This window comes from Meles meles, chromosome X (assembly GCF_922984935.1).
Source record: "Meles meles chromosome X, mMelMel3.1 paternal haplotype, whole genome shotgun sequence".
Taxonomy (NCBI): Eukaryota; Metazoa; Chordata; class Mammalia; order Carnivora; family Mustelidae; genus Meles; species Meles meles.
The window spans coordinates 28,593,621-28,610,058 of NC_060087.1; the positions used below are offsets into that span (position 1 = coordinate 28,593,621).

Sequence of the window (16,438 nt, forward strand, 5' to 3'; positions counted from 1 at the left end):
TAAAAAAAAAAAAAGAAATGCACTTGCTGTGATGAGCACACGGTGTTTTGTGGAAGTGTCGAATCACTATATTGTACACCTGAAACTAATATGACATTGTAAACTACACTGGTGTTTAAATAAAAACTTAAAGATAAATAAATGAACTCAACTCCTTTATAAATGGTTTGATTTTGTTAAATCATTTTCCTCTCCCTGTAATTATGTCAAGTAACAAAAGAGTTATATCAATAGTCAGGCTACCCTTTAGCTATGTATTTCCCCTATTTTAATTTTATAAAATATATATAATATTTATATATATTTTATAAATATATAACCTGAAGTAGGTTTAAACAGTTAAAGGTAGAAGTTGGCCTCACTCTCAGGGCCAGCAAACCAATACCTTCTGTTTCTTTTTATGCACTTATACGAGTAAGTCCTGGATGGACTACATAATCAACTTTCATATAATTCTGTTGCTTTTTGTTTCAGATTATTCTCTTTAAAGCAATATTATACTCATCAGAAATGGCACATTTTCAAGTAATGGGGAATCTATTCAAATTTTATGACAATATTAGTCAAATATTTTGCATTCCATTCACTCTACATCTTCCAGAGTAAAATGCAAAACATTTCAGGTAACTGTCAGAATTGGAGATACTAGATGGCCTGTCTATGATGAATGAAGGGTCTGTTCAGGGTTTCAAGCTGACACATTTCCTTGTAGTTGCCCTACGTCATTCACACTCATGGCTATCCTCGCGCTATTTTGCCACTTTCCTTTTGGAGTCCTGGCTTCCTGGCTTCCTGCACATGCTCCAGGCATTCAGTGTCAACATCATTCCCTCAGATGCTCAATGTTACCAGATTTAGTCTTGCCCTTTCCTGAAAACCCTCACATTCTAAAACGAATGGCAACATTAAAATCCATATTATTTCCAATGGGAAGATGGGAAGAACATGAGAATTAAGTAATTTCTGAAAATTGTGCATTTAGTTAGTGGCAATGCTGAAGAGTACTCTGGCTTCCAGGGCAAGAAGTTTGTCTTGGTCGAGCTCCTGTCCAAATAGACCTTAAGGCACGGATTTGGGTGCAAAGAGTTTATTTGGGAAGTGATTTCTCAGGAAATCACTATAATCATAATCTCATAATCATCATTATGAGAGTGGGAATGTGAATCAGTTTACCGCCTGGATACCTGGGGCTCAGTGTTGCTGGGAAACCTTTGAGAGACTGTGGGAATTAAGAAACACCTTGGAATTGTCTCACCATGGAGTAAGGATTCTGGGGGATTTATCCAGCATCTCCCATTCCTTATTGGTTAATTCATGGCAACTGTGGCAGCACTGCTTCCTTCCCACCCTCAAACTGGCTGAAACTCTGTTGTGGTAGCAAATATCCTCAGATACAGGGAAGCCATTAGTGTATACAGAAACTGTCTGTATGCAACTTCCAGTGTAGGCCAAGGGAGCATGTGATTTACACATGAAATGTGGTCCCATTTGAGGTCTAGCACTAGATCTAACCTCTTTATCATATGTTCAGTTAAAATCTACATGACCAGGGTGCTTAGATGACTCAGTTGTTTGAGCGACTGCCTTTGGCTCGGGTCATGATCCCGGAGTCGTGGGATCGAGTCCCACATTGGGCTCCCTGCTCAGTGAGGAACCTGCTTCTCCCTCTGACCCTCCTCCACCTCATGCTCTCTCTATCATTCTCTCTCAAATAAATAAATAAAATCTATTGTAAATTAATGTTTGACAAAGCAGGAAAAAATATCCAGTGGGAAAAAAGTCTCTTCAATAAACGGTGCTCGGAAAACTGGACAGCTATGTATAGAAGAATGAAACTCGACCATTCTCTTACACCATACACAAAGTTAAACTCAAAATGGATAAAAGATCTCAATGTGAGGCAGGAATTTATCAAAATCCTAGAGGAGAACACAGGCAGCAAACTCTTCGACATCCGGCCACAGCAACTTCTTTCAAGACATGTCTTCAATGAACTTCTGGGATTTCATCAAGATCAAAAGTGTCTGCACAACAAAGGAAACATCAACAAAACAAAGAGGCAACCCAGGGAATGGGAGAAGATATTTGCAAATACCAATACAGACAAAGGGCTGATATCCAAGATCTATAAAGAACTCCTCAAACTCAACACTCAAAAAACAGATTATCACATCAAAAAATGGGCAGAAGACATGAACAGATACTTCTCCAAAGAAGACATACAAATGGCTAACAGACACATGAAAATATGTTCATCATCATTAGCCATCAGGGAGATTTAAATCAAAACCACACTGAGATATCACCTTACACTAGTTAGAATGGCCAAAATCAACAAGACAGTAAACAACGTGTGTTGGAGAGGATATGGAGAAAGGGAAGCCCTCTTACACTGTTGGTGGGAATGCAAGTTGGTGCAGCCACTTTGGAGAACAGTGTGGGGATTCCTTAAGAAATTAAAAATAGAGCTTCCCTATGACCCAGCAATTGCACTACTGGGTATTTACTTCAAAGATACAGATGTAGTGAAAAGAAGAGCCATCTGCACCCCAATGTTCATAGCAGCAATGGCCACAGTCACCAAACTGTGGAAGAACCAAGATGCCCTTCAACAGATGAGTGGATAAAGAAGATATGGTCCATGTATACAATGGAATATTATGCCACCATCAGAAAGAATGAATACCCAACTTTTGTATCAACATGGACTGGACTGGAGGAGATTATGCTGAGTGAAATAAGTCAAGCAGAGAGAGTCAATTATCATATGTTTTCACTTACTTGTGGAGCATAAGGAATAACACAGGGGACATTGGGAGTTGGAGAGGAGAAGTGAGATGGGGGAAATTGGAGGGAATGACAAACCATGTGAGATTGTGGACTCTGAGAAGCAAACTGAGGGTTTTGGAGGGGAGGAGAGTGGGGGGTTGGGTGAGCCTGGTGGTTCTATTAAGGAGGGTACATATTGCATGGAACACTGGGTGTGGTACATAAAGCAATGAATTTTGGAATACAGAAAAAAAATAAAATTTAAAAAAATCTTAAAAAAATAAAAAAATAATATCTACATGATAAAATAAGCATCTTTGTATCATAATTTTCACATGAAAATTAGAATACAGTTGACATTTTATTTTTCCCCAATAATGCAATGGATAGAGATGACTATAGCTAGAGCTCTCCCTAAACTGCTTGATTGTAAACTACTATGGCCAAAGGACAGCTGTGGGGGCAGCAAAAGGAAGGGCCAGTCCCATGAACCAGAAGCTCATTAAATAAGAAAAGAACTCCAGGACTTAGGAAATAACAGTATCTTGCATCTACACAGAGTATGAAACTAGTTCTGACAAAATGTTGTAAGAAGAGAATTAAGTTGAATGACATGCAGATTTAGGAAAAATGAGTTGAGGGAACAGATATTCCTTTCAAAGCCACAAATCCAGGAACCACAGAATCTAAGTATAGTTGTCAAATCAAATCCAGGATGCCAACAAAGATCTGAATTTCATATAAACAATGAGTAGTTTGGGACATACTTGCATTAAAAACAATATTTGCTGCTTATCTGAAATTTAAATTTAACTAAGCTTCTTGTATTTTTATTTCCTAAACCTGGCAAGCCTAACCTGGACCAATTATGAAGGTAAGTGTGTGTGTGTGTGTGTGTGTGTGTGTGTGTGTGTGTCTTTATGGACTAAGAAAGTTCTTGTTCCTACAATAGAACCTAGAGTTAATTTTATAATGGTTATTAGAATGAAGCACCTTCAGGGGCACCTGGGTGGCTCATTGGGTTAAAGCCTCTGCCTTTGGCTCAGGTCATGATCCCAGGGTCCTGGGATCAAGCCCCATATCAGGCTCTCTGCTCAGCGGGGAGCCTGCTTCCCCCTGCCTCTATGCCTACTTGTGATCTCTGTCAAATAAATAAAATCTTTAAAAAAAAAGAATGAAGCACCTTCAAAACTCCACATCAAAAATAACTAATTATTTGCAGGCAACATGACTTGATCCTGAAGATACCACCAAAAACTATTTGAACTAATAAATTCAGTAAAGTTGCAAGGTACAAAAACAATATACAGAAATCATTTATATACGTTCACAACAAACTATCAGAAAGAGAAATTTAAAAAAAAACAACCCAATTTATAACTGCTTCAGAAAGAATAAAGTACCTAGGAATAAGTTTAACCTAGAATGTAAAAGAGCTGTACACTAAAACTACTAAAATACCGATGAAACAAACTAAAGAAGACACAAGTAAATGGAAAGATATTTCATGCTCATGAATTGGAAGAATATTAAAATGTCCATATTGCCCAGAGCAATCTATAGATTCAATGTTATCTCTATCTAAATTCCAATGCCATTTTTCACAGAAATAGAACAATCCTAAAATTTGTATTGAGCCACAAGAGACCCCGAATAGCCAAAGCAATGATGACAAAGAAGAACAAAGCTGGAGGCATGACTCTCCCAGGCTTCAAACTATATTACAAAGCTATAGTAATCAAAACAGTATGGTTTTGGTGGGCTTAGTTGGTTAAAACAGTATGGTTTTAGCATAAAAAAGCAGAGATAACATTAATGGAATATAGTAGAAATCCGAGAAATAAACCCATGAATATGTATTCAGTTAATTCACAACAAAGGAAGCAAGAATATACAATGAAGAAAGGACACTCTCTTTAAATATGGCAGAACCATATTTAAAAGAATGAAATTGGACTACTATCTTATACCATACACAAAAATTAACTCAAAACAAATTAAGACTTGATGTACAACCTTAAACCATAAAACTCGCAGAACAATACCTAGGTGGTAAGCTCCATGACAGCAGTCTTGGTGATTTTTTTTTAAATTTTGACTCTAAAAGCAAAGGTAATAAAAGCAAAAATAAACAAGTGGGACTATATCAAACTTTAAAAGTTTCTGCACAGCAAAGGAAACCATCAACAAAATGAAAAGATGACCTACAGAAAGGGAGAAAATATTTGTAAATCATATATATAATAAGGGGTTAATATCCAAAATACATAAAGAACTTATATGACCCAACAACAAGAACACAATCAGATTTTAAAATATGCAGAGAATCTGAACAGACATTTTTCCAACGAAGACATCCAGATGGCCAACAGGCACATGAAAAGATGCTCAGTATCACTCATCATCAGGGAAATGCAAATCAAAACCATAACAAGCTATCACTTCACATTTGTTAGAATGCTTATTATCAAAAAGATACGGAATAAGAAATGTTCACGAGGATGTAGGAAAAAAGAGAATCCTTGTGCACTGTTGGTAAGAAAGTAAACTGGTCAAACACTATGGAAAACAGTTTGAAGGTTTCTCAAAAAATTAAAAATAGAACTACTATATGATCCAGCAATTCCATTTCTGGGTATTTACTCAAAGAAACAAACAAATGAACAAAACAGAACTTATAGGTGCAGAGAACTGATGGTGGGTGCCAGAGGAGAGGCGGTTAGGGGGTGGGCCAGGTGGTTGAAGTGTGTCACGAAGTATTTACTGTTTTCTTCCAGTTAGAAAACAGTAAGTCATCTGGATGTAACATATAGCACAGTAGTACAGACTATAATATTGTAGTGTATATTTGTAAGTTGCCAGGAGAGTCAATCTTAAAAGTTCTTATCACCAGATTAAAGGAAAAAAAAAAAGGAGAGCCTAGGGGCTCCTGGGTGGCTCAGTGGGTTAAAGCCTCTGCCTTCAGCTCGGGTCATGGTCCCAGAGTCCTGGGATCGAGCCCTGCATCAGGCTCTCAGATCAGCGGGGAGCCTGCTTCCTCCTCTCTCTCTGCCTGCCTCTCTGCCTACTTGTGATCTCTCTCTGTCAAATAAATAAATAAATTTTTAAAAAAGTGCCTAACTCTGTATGGTAACAGATGGTAACTAGACTTATTTTGTTGATCATTTTTCAGTGTATACAAATTTCAAATCATTAACTTATATACCTAAAATTTATACAATGTTATATGTCATTTAACATTTAAAACATGGATGCTGAAGAGAAAAAAAAGAAATATTCCTATAGAAATCCTAATCACAGAAACAAATGCTTTCTGGCAATCAAAGAGCATAATTCATAAATGTACAAATAAACTGGAAAAAGATGTAAATATTACAAATGATGGATTACTGTATTTTATAGGAAAGCAATGTTACAGGTGTTCATTTTAATCAAGATTGGCCTGTTCTAAGACTATGAATTTAAGGTAAAAATGTAAAAAATATCTTGTCTTATTAGTTAAATTTGCATTGTGAGTAATCCCTACAGAGTCCCCTCTTCCAAGGAACCAAAACTTTAATAAATCACATATCTAGCACTGTTCTCCTCCAGGAATACATTTGATTTTTTTTTTCAAACAAGAAAGCCAAGGTATGCTGTATTTGAAAAAACAAACACTCCAAAAAGTATCAGGTAAGAAAGACTTTCAAACTCTTCTTAATTGAGGCTTTAATTCTTTCCTATATATAAACCATGATATATGTATATATGTATGTGTGTATGTAATACACATATGTACATGGAACTTATTCTCCAGTAGAAAGCAGATAGCATAAAACATACTAACCTTATGTTGTTGTACTTGGCGTTTTAGGTCTTCAATATCAGGTCCAAAGGGCTCTTTCTCCATTTTCTTTGTTCTCTCCTCTGTTTTGATTAGCCAATCATTTAACTCTTTGAGTTGCTGATTCTGGAGATCCATTAGAACTTTATGTAAACTGAAAATTTGAAAGATTTCTATTATTACCTCTATCAAAACAACTTTACTTACTATTATTAAACCTGCAAGACAAAACTGTTGACATTTATACAATTTATGACATGTTCACATTGTTTGGCATCTATTAAACATTAAGAAATAAGGGAAGCCAAGCCCATGATCAATGACCTCTGAAGTTATTCTTTCTCTGACTTATTATGGCTCACACATCCCAATTTTTAGGAAGTTTCACATAGCTAATTAAATGTGAACATGTTAAGTAAAGTGTAACCCATCTCTGATAATTGAACTAATAGCATATCCTGGCAACTGTTCATTTATATCTGTTACTTTAATATGTATGGTGATTAAAGATGGCCACAAATATGTTGCCACTCTTCCCAAGAGTCTATGTCCCATCCTCACAAATATGGAACAGACTTCTAATTTGACTTGATCAGTAGAATACGGAGGAAGTAACACTAGGAGTCCCAAGTATAAATGCTGTAAGAGAAAAAGGAAGAATTTATACTCTCTCTCAGAACCTAGCTGCCATGCTGTTAAGACCAGGCTTCATTACAGAACAATGAGAGAGCGTGACTCTAGAGGAGAAAATGCTATCTTTAAAATTTGAGCTTCCTGCTGAATGCAGCTCAAAGAGTGACCTCAGCCATATTACAATGGTAGAATTACAACTGTATCATCATAGAATATGAGTCCTGCCCAAATTTCTGATTTACAGAGACATGATGTAATTAAAAATTATTGTGTTAAGCCACAACATTTTGGAGTCATTCATTATATAGAAATAGATAAATGAAAGAGATGTATTGTTTACAAAGATGTAAACAACAGTGTGCTGGATAATGAATTTAAAGCCTGGTTATATGCCCTAAATCCAACTTTTTAAAAAAAGATTTTATTTATTTATTTGACATAGAGAGACACAGAGAGAGAGGGAACACAAGCAGGGGGAGTGGGAGAGGGAGAAGCAGGCTTTCCCCTGAGCAGGGAGCCCAATGTGGGGCTCAATCCCAGGACCGTCAGGTCATGACCTTAGCTTAAGGCAAACACTTAATGACTGAGCCACCCAGGCGCCCCCTAAATCCAACTTCTTTAATCTTCTCACTTAGATTTTCAGCATCAGGGACATGGGACAATATCTTGCCTCTTAATCACACAGCTTCATGGTAAAGATGAAAATTAAACTTGAGGTTAGTTCATCCATTCAACAAAAATTTGAGACTCAAATGAGAAGTGTTAATACATATTTTGAGGTAAATATTCTTTAGGAAGACATACTGGAAGCATTTTTGGGACTCATAGTATAATGAATGCTGAGAAGGAAGACATAATTGGAATTAGGAATTTACTATTCTGATTTATACAATCTTCACCAGAAATTTTCATTAGCCAGCACATTTAAATACACGTGATACACATATAATTGAGTGCTCAGTATAATCTGGACTGCACCATTTACTGGCCTTTTACCTTTCACAGACAGATGTTCCCTGAGGAACCCTGTAATCAAAAGCCCATGGGGATGAGGTTTAATTTATCAAACAAAAAAAGTATACATCTTTCTATGGGAAGCAACATGGATGAAAATGCATCCATTTAAGTGAAAGCAAAAATTCAAAGTTGCTTAAGCCCCTCAGAAATCATTCACTTGATTGGTTCAGTCTACCCTGTGGGAACTGACCTGATGATAATAAGATTTCACGAGAATTAGCTACAGTATCATTCCTTGTTTTTGTTTTTTCTGTCCAGTTTGTAACTACAGTAAGCTAAAATTCTCACCTTTCCAAAGCTGAAGAATCCCACATTGTTATTTAAACTTGAAGAAATGTTTCAAGTATAACATATAACACAGGTTTGTTAGAATCGATAAGGAATTTCATTTTAAAATATTGTTTACTTCCTTTCTTAACCTTTAGACATTTCATTCAACAAGTATTCACTGACTTCTATATCTCTGCTGGAAACTCCTATTGATTAGGATGTCCACGTGGGGGGAACATGTGTAAAGAGCTCAACTTTGTATGGCTTTCCTTTGGACTTTAAGAACAATTATTTTTAACGTTCAAAAATTTTTTGCTTTTCTAATGTTGTTACTTTACTCTAATGACTCAGTAATGTCTTGTCAGCACTTACTTTCAACTTTCTGTGTAGGTGATTTACGAAAGGAGTTAACAGGTAGTAAAAGGTGCTGTGCTTCCTTAGCTCACTAAGGCGTGCAAAGAGATAGCATTGATATATGCAGGTGAATTACAGGCCAGAGTTACTCAGAGTGAGTAGCAGGGAAATGAAGAGTGGCTCGTGGCAATGCTTGCGCAATGGAAGAAGCAACTATGAGGAGGCAGTGCTATCCCAAGGTCTGTTTAGAAGACTGCACAATACAAATGCCCCCTTTCTAAATGTGGTATAAGAAGAGGTTAACTGTAGAAAGTTGGGGGTGATAACTAACCCTTGGGTTAAGGCATCGTTGAAAATGAATTTTTAACTATTTTAGCTAACATGAATTCAATGCTTTATGTGTGTTACTCTTGTTAGGAAGCATAAAATATACTATTTCAGTGGATCCTAATGATGATATGCAATCCATTTGTGGTTCATGGCATGATTTTTGTGGCACAGGAAAACTTATAAAATTATTTTAATGTGCATGGCATATATCTTTATGGCCATGCAATATGTATATGTGTGTTTGTACACACACATACACACACATATAGTAAGTCTATGTATGATTTTAATGCATATATAAAATCACACAGCTTAGGATGAGGTTAAGTAAAAATAATTATTTTAACTAAAAGTATTAAATATGTAATGATAAAAAATACAGACATGGAAGGAATTGTGAAGGTGGAATATGATTGACTTGTGTTTGAAAAACACCAAATAATTACATTTGGTCTTCATTATCACTATTAAGGTAAATAATACTACTGTTACTTTATTTCTGAGAACAATGGATTTGGGGAAGGTTAAAGAATTTGCCTAAGGTGTCTCAGTGACAACTTAAGACAGTATCTAAATGCTCAACTATCTGTCACCCAAATCCATGCTCTTAACTTTGACTTATCTTCCTTCTTTATGGAGCAGAGGCTGCATTAGGTTGGGTCATACAAAGTTGCTGATATATGAGTTTTCATTCCATGAAAATGATACTTTGATACTGTTCAATTTAAAATATTATTGAGGGGTGCCTGAGTGGCTCAGTCGGTTAAGTGTCTGCCTTCCGCTCAGGTCATGATCCCAGGGTCCTGGGATTGAGCCCTGCATCTGCATCAGGCTCCCTGCTCAGCAGGGAGTCTGCTTCTCCCTCTCACTTTCCTTCTGTGCGCTCACTCGCGCTCGCTCCTGCTCTCTCTCTCTCTCACAAATAAAATCTTTAAAATAAAATACAATAAAAATATTGTTGAAATGAAAGAAAGAAATTCAACATTTCCAAGCAACATTTCAAAGATGTAAATAAATTAGGGAAATTTGTCAAATTCATAAAAGAAAAATCTATCACCATAGCCAAGAAAAGAATTTACATTTTTCTTGGTTTCATTTTATGTTTTTCAAGTGGTCATTTAGAAAGGGCTATAAAAGCAAAAGGAAAAGGAAGCATAAATACATGATTGGCAATAGAGAGAAGAGAACAGTGGGACTGGAATAAACTAGTGCTAGACAGGAGACAGTCCTGACAAAATCCAGAGCCAGAAGCATGTCAGGATATGATACTGGGAAATGCTGCAGCGAAGTTCCAATTGTAAAACTGGCTGAAGACAGAGGGAAGCTTGCAAAACCAATAAATTCAAAGGACCTAGAGGGTATGGTACTAAATGAAATAAGCCAGTCGGAGAAAGACAAATACCACATGATTTCAGTCGTATGTTGACTTAAGACACACAAAAAATGAACAAAGGAAAAAAAAGAGACAAACAAAAAACAGACTCTTAAATACAGAAATCAAATCCACTGGCTGCCAGGGGTGTTGGGTGAGGGGATGGGTGAACTAGGTGAGGGGATTAAGAGCACACCGTAGCTTGATGAGCACCGAGAAATGTAGAGAATTGTTAAATCATTTAATCTGTACCTGAAACTCATATAACACTATTATTATATTCCAATAAAAAAATGAAAGAACCTGGGATTTTGATGGCGCAACAGGGTCATATACTTAACCTATAGCTATCCCACCTGTGGTTGTATCGTAATACAAGATAAAGACATCCTAATTGTTTTAACCAGTGTTTCCCAAACTCAAATATGCATATAAATCATGTGGAGAATATGTCCTACATTCTATCTTGGGAGGGGCCTAACAAATGCCCAGGGCGGGCCAATACTGCTGGTCCATGGAACACGCTTTAAGAAGCGATGGTATAAGCTAATTGGATTTGGGTTGTTAGCTGCAGTAAAAAGCATCCTAGGAAATACCATTTTCCAAATAATTCCAGTCATTTTACTGATGATCTACTTCTCACCTCATACCCTGCTGTGGGAACATGTCTCTATGAACATGAAGGAAATCATGGCAAACACAGAGTCTGCTTTACAGAGGTCCTCTAACCAGCACTGCCCAATAGATCTTTACAATGATGTAAATATTGTATATCTGCATTATCCAATACGATAGCCACTAGCCATGCGTGGCTACTGTGCACTTGGAATACTGCTAGTGTAAATGAGAAACTGGATTTTTACCTGTACGTAATTATAATAACTTAAATTTACAACTAAATAACTACATGCAGCTAGTGACTGCAATATTGGACAGCATCAGTCTAAACCAACAGACAACGAGATTGATTAGAGGAAAGATTCCTTATTTGGCAGTCTTTATCCCTAACACTTTATCATGTCACACAATATTTATAAGGAGAGATATCCCGAGTTAAGGAATTCAGCAATAAATATGAATAGGATTTTCCGAAATTCTGGTTTTCTAAACATTTATAAATGTCAAAATGGTACATGTTTTCATTAATTTCAGCCTGTATTTGATAGCCTAAATACTGTTTCTTGGGCTTTATGGGAATACATTATAAGATGTATAAAAATACTTATAAAAACTTAATCATACACTAGATGCTATACTAATAAAGTATAAAAGTACAGACTTCACAAATGCTAAGGACTTACAATGAAAAATTACTAAGATCAGTTCTCAGGCCTCATTTCCTAGACTTCATAATTACTTGCTTATATGCAATTCTCAAATAAGAAACATAACTAATGAAAAGAGGTGAAATATTAATGTGAATTTATAGATTACAAAAGAATCCCCAGTGATGTTCAATTAGCATGTTATACATGCAAAATACAATCACATGATTTAAGTTGTCAATAAAACCTATATATTTAAGGGAAGGCTGCCAGTATAAACTAGAGAAATTAATTTTGAATGCATTTTTTACTTTCAAATGCAGGTCATTTAGTAATGAAAATCACACTGATAAAAAACAAAATTAATTAATTTACTTATTCCAACAGTTAGCCTGAAAATCTCAGCCAAATGGGTGTAGTGACTAGATTACATAGTTTTGATTTTGGCTTAAAAATTGTTTATGTACAACTAGATGTTCTGAGAATGCTGATAAATACTTAAATATGTAGTTATTTTAACTCCCTTGTATGGGTTCTTGTTTCATTTAATCTATTACAAAAGTGATCAATGAAGGTGACATCTACACATCAGGTTTTTATCAAAAGTATCACAGAAATGTGAATTAGTGGAATTTATATCCAGCCAGGTGATTCCAATGAACACCCAGGGGTGAAAATGATTGTGTTGGTTTTCAGGACTCAGGCATAACTTTTACTTCAGCCCTTGGGTATTCGCAAGCAGCAAACGTTTGGGTAGCTGAGCCCAGGCAGCATGACTATCAGGATTAAAATGAACCAGAGGCAAGAGGATGACATGGAGACAGGTCTTAGGACACATAAAAATGTTTTCCCTGAATTATATTAATGAAAAATACTATATATGTTGTAAATTACCTACTAAAATAGTAGTTCCAACCTTACACAATTTGGGACATTTAAATATAATTTTATGTATGAATAACAAATTATATTTATCATGTGCCAGGCAATAGAACTATTGCTATAATTAATCCTAATGAAGCAGGAACTCATCTTAGCCACAATTTACAGATGGGGACACAAAGCTACACGTGGGTGAAGGGGTAAGCGAGGGATGGTGGGCAAGTGGGAATCAGTTTGGCCCTGGGGCCTACTTCACCATCATGCTATACTGACTATATGAATATGATTTTTTTAGAGATGACTTTTATATCTACTCCTCATTTCATTTATATCAGTGATTATCAGGACGTGAAAATAGAAGGGGAAAAAGGTCATTTTGTGGGATCTTATAGAGATTGTCATTAATGGATAATTTTTTCTCTTTGTTCGCACCAAAATGAAAAGTATAGTTGTTACTATTGAGACCAATGCTCTTAGCATAAAGTTTTCACTAATGCTAGAAGCCACAATACAGCGAGAGCTAGCTTCCCTCAAACATATGGTGACAAGGTAAAATAAATGACCAGATACTTTAAATATTTACAGTGTTTCATTAAACGTAAGGCTCAGAAAATATGATACATTTGAGGCAAAGCATAGCAAAACCACATTGTTTTAAAACTGTAAAGCAATATTGATGTTTCAGTAATGCATGTACAAAATATACGTAAAGGCTTTTTTGTATGGCAGTAATGAATGGGCCATATGAAGCACATTAGTAGTTTTCAACTCTCAAGGTTTGGGACATTTATCAAAGCTTAATGAATGCCTTATGAAATAGATGGTTTAAAACCAAGAATCCAATAAAAACAATGACTGCAAATGTGTACAACTTTCACCATCATTATTACCTATTTCCTACCACCTTTTCACCCCTCATTCCACCACCACCATCTGCCATTTCCCATTCTGAATTTCTTAAAGTGCACCATCTGCATCTGTGCATGCGGTTCCTCCTTCCTTGCCCCCCAACACCTCTATGCCCCAATTAATGCACCATCTTTCTGCCTAGTCCTAATCATACCTTAAAAAAATCCAGCTACAAAGCCTACCATTGAACAACGGTCTTCTCTCTACTACCAGTATGCTACTATGAGTAGAATAATTTCCACTGCAGAATGAAATGAGGCAAAGACCTTACTGAATCATATAAAGAAGCTCTCCTGCCCTAAAACGAATGTGCTCATTCTCTTCTCTACAGCACCACCACTCTGACCAATTGGTATGTTGACATCTATCTTGGGCCAGAAGAGAAAGTAAGGAGAACAGGACATGCACATTTTTCAAAATTTTCCACTAATTCTGAAAGTTACTACTATATTACCCCCTGCAACCTGGTTTTGGAGGCCACAGTTTTTAGTCTATAACCTAACAATAAATATTTATGAAAGAATTCACCCACCAAGTTCCTCTTCCAACAATCAGAAATAAAAATAAATTTTCAACCCTCCCTCAAAATTAAATGTGTATTTGTACTTATTTGTTCACCGAAAGGAATGTGAGAAATAGTGTTGTGTTTAAAAGGATTCTGTGCAACAAAAATGCCCTATTGTTTTCAAAATTCTGACCTATTTTATTCCTCCACCCATATAACTCAACAGCAGTTTAATTACTGATATTCTTCAACTATCCAGAGCAAGATTAAAGTTCAAAATGCAAACAAATTCATTTGCATTTTGAAAGCATAAATTCAAGAGTCACTGTAACATAATAAAGAAGCTTCATGGCTGGATGCAAAAGATTTTTGTGGCAAATACATTATGGCAAACCTCAATTCAATCTTCCTGATTAAATACTCACAAAGTAGATGAAGAAACTCACAGGTCATCACAAACCAAGAACTACTATTAAATACAAGCATTGGAAGATCGTTTAAATTATCCCTAGTAGGAATGGGGAATGTTGACACTCAGAGATCACATTTATTTATATGGCAAGAGAAGCCTACTCTCAGATTCAAAAATTATGTCACTATCTAGCATCTGGCATAGAGTCTAGCATATACTAGACACATGATAAATATTTCTTGAATGAATAATTGGTATTATTTAATTATCCATCAAACATGAGACATAATACAAAAACATGAACACTTTCCCGATCAGAAACATCAGAATTAAGACGATAAAAATGCTAATTTCCATAAAATCTGTTCCTGTTGAAAAAGTCTTATTAATTTAATTTGAACCATTTTTTTGTCCTAAATCAAAATGACATCATTCTTCTCTTTGTCAACTCCAGCACACTGTTTCTGAAACATGCCCAGCATGCCCCTGCCTCCAGACTTTTCCATTTGTTTGCCTTTGTCCCAGATACCTGCATGGCTTATTCCCTCCCTTCATTCAGGACTCTCCTTAAACATTACCTCACCAGAGAGGCCTTCCCTAACTGACTACCTCCATACCATCTCACACACACACACACACACACACCGTTTCCTCTCCAAATCTACCCCCTGCCTCTGTTCTCTTTATCATTTATCACCATCTGATATGTTATGAATATTTTGTAACCGTGTCCTCCCACTAAGAATGCAAGCTTCATAATAAAGAGAGTTAGTCTGCTTTTTTCACTGATACTTCCCCAGTATCCAGAACATGCTGGGGATATAGTAGATAAGAATTGTTGGTGAGAGAGATGAATAAATGATTTAACTTCATTTTCTAATTACCATTGTTTATCTTTGTGAAAAAGCATCACTCCAAAAAAATCCTACTCTCTACTCTTATTTCTATCAATTCTAGAAATTGGGCTTTCCTATTTGTAAATTAAACTGTAAAAGTCATATACTTTTTATTATTTGAACAAGGACTCTCCACATTTTAACTGCACATTATTTACAAAAGGAATTGTGACAGCCAGTTACAGTCATTTGAATGTGACCGAATTGCTGTATGTTAATTATCGCTGCTTATTAGGCCAGAAATTAATTGTCAGTACTCTCACATTTTCTCCTCCATTATACATTCTTTCACAAGAATCTTGCAATTCCATTAGTCGCCCCTATGAGATAATATCAACATTTGAGGATTAAATGAGACATCACCCAGAACCACTCTGGGAGCTTCTAAGAAAGTAGTTAAAATGTTTGGCCCCTCAGTTAATAGGAAAACTGGAACAAGAAATATTAAAAGCAGTGGTCTACAAAGAAGGAGTATGGTTTTATACTATTTTGTAATTGTTTCAAATAGATCAGTGCTGCTCAAACTGTAACCGGCTTAGGAATCACTCGCAGTCTTGCTAAATTGCAGATTCTGACTCTGTAGATCAGAGGGAGAATAGCGATTCTGCATTTTTAATAAGCTCTCAGGTAATGTTGGTCCTGTTGGTCCTTGAACCACCTTGATCTCTCATTTTAACATTACTAGAAGAATTTAAAAATGAATTAACAAAACAGTGTTACAGAATCACACGTACGGATTTGAGATTATACGTTGTGAAAACAGTCTTTGCAAGAAATTCATTTGTTGGACTGGAAGTACCTGAAGAAATTAATTCAATTGTTCATTCATTCATTTATATATTCATATATGCAATATGTTAGCTCCTTCATTTGGGAGAAAACCCACCCACTATTTATTCAGCATCTCCTTTGCTTTATTCATCACTCATGTATGTCATCTCATTTCAAGACTGGAATAGACATGTGGGGGAAAAAAGATGAACCAGATTTTTTAGACATAT

The 16,438-nt window shown here is 35.9% G+C and overlaps 1 protein-coding gene across 9 annotated transcripts in view; it reads right to left on the reverse strand.

Moving 5' to 3' along the window:
• The window catches only part of DMD (dystrophin), a 2,324,635-nt gene that overhangs the window by 1,563,407 nt on the left and 744,790 nt on the right, over positions 1-16,438 (reverse strand). For all 9 annotated transcript variants that reach the window (XM_045994540.1, XM_045994546.1, XM_045994545.1 and 6 more), the window contains exon 12: positions 6,596-6,746. In XM_045994540.1, coding sequence (XP_045850496.1) covers positions 6,596-6,746 — 151 coding nt within the window. The remainder of the gene's footprint in view (positions 1-6,595; positions 6,747-16,438) is intronic.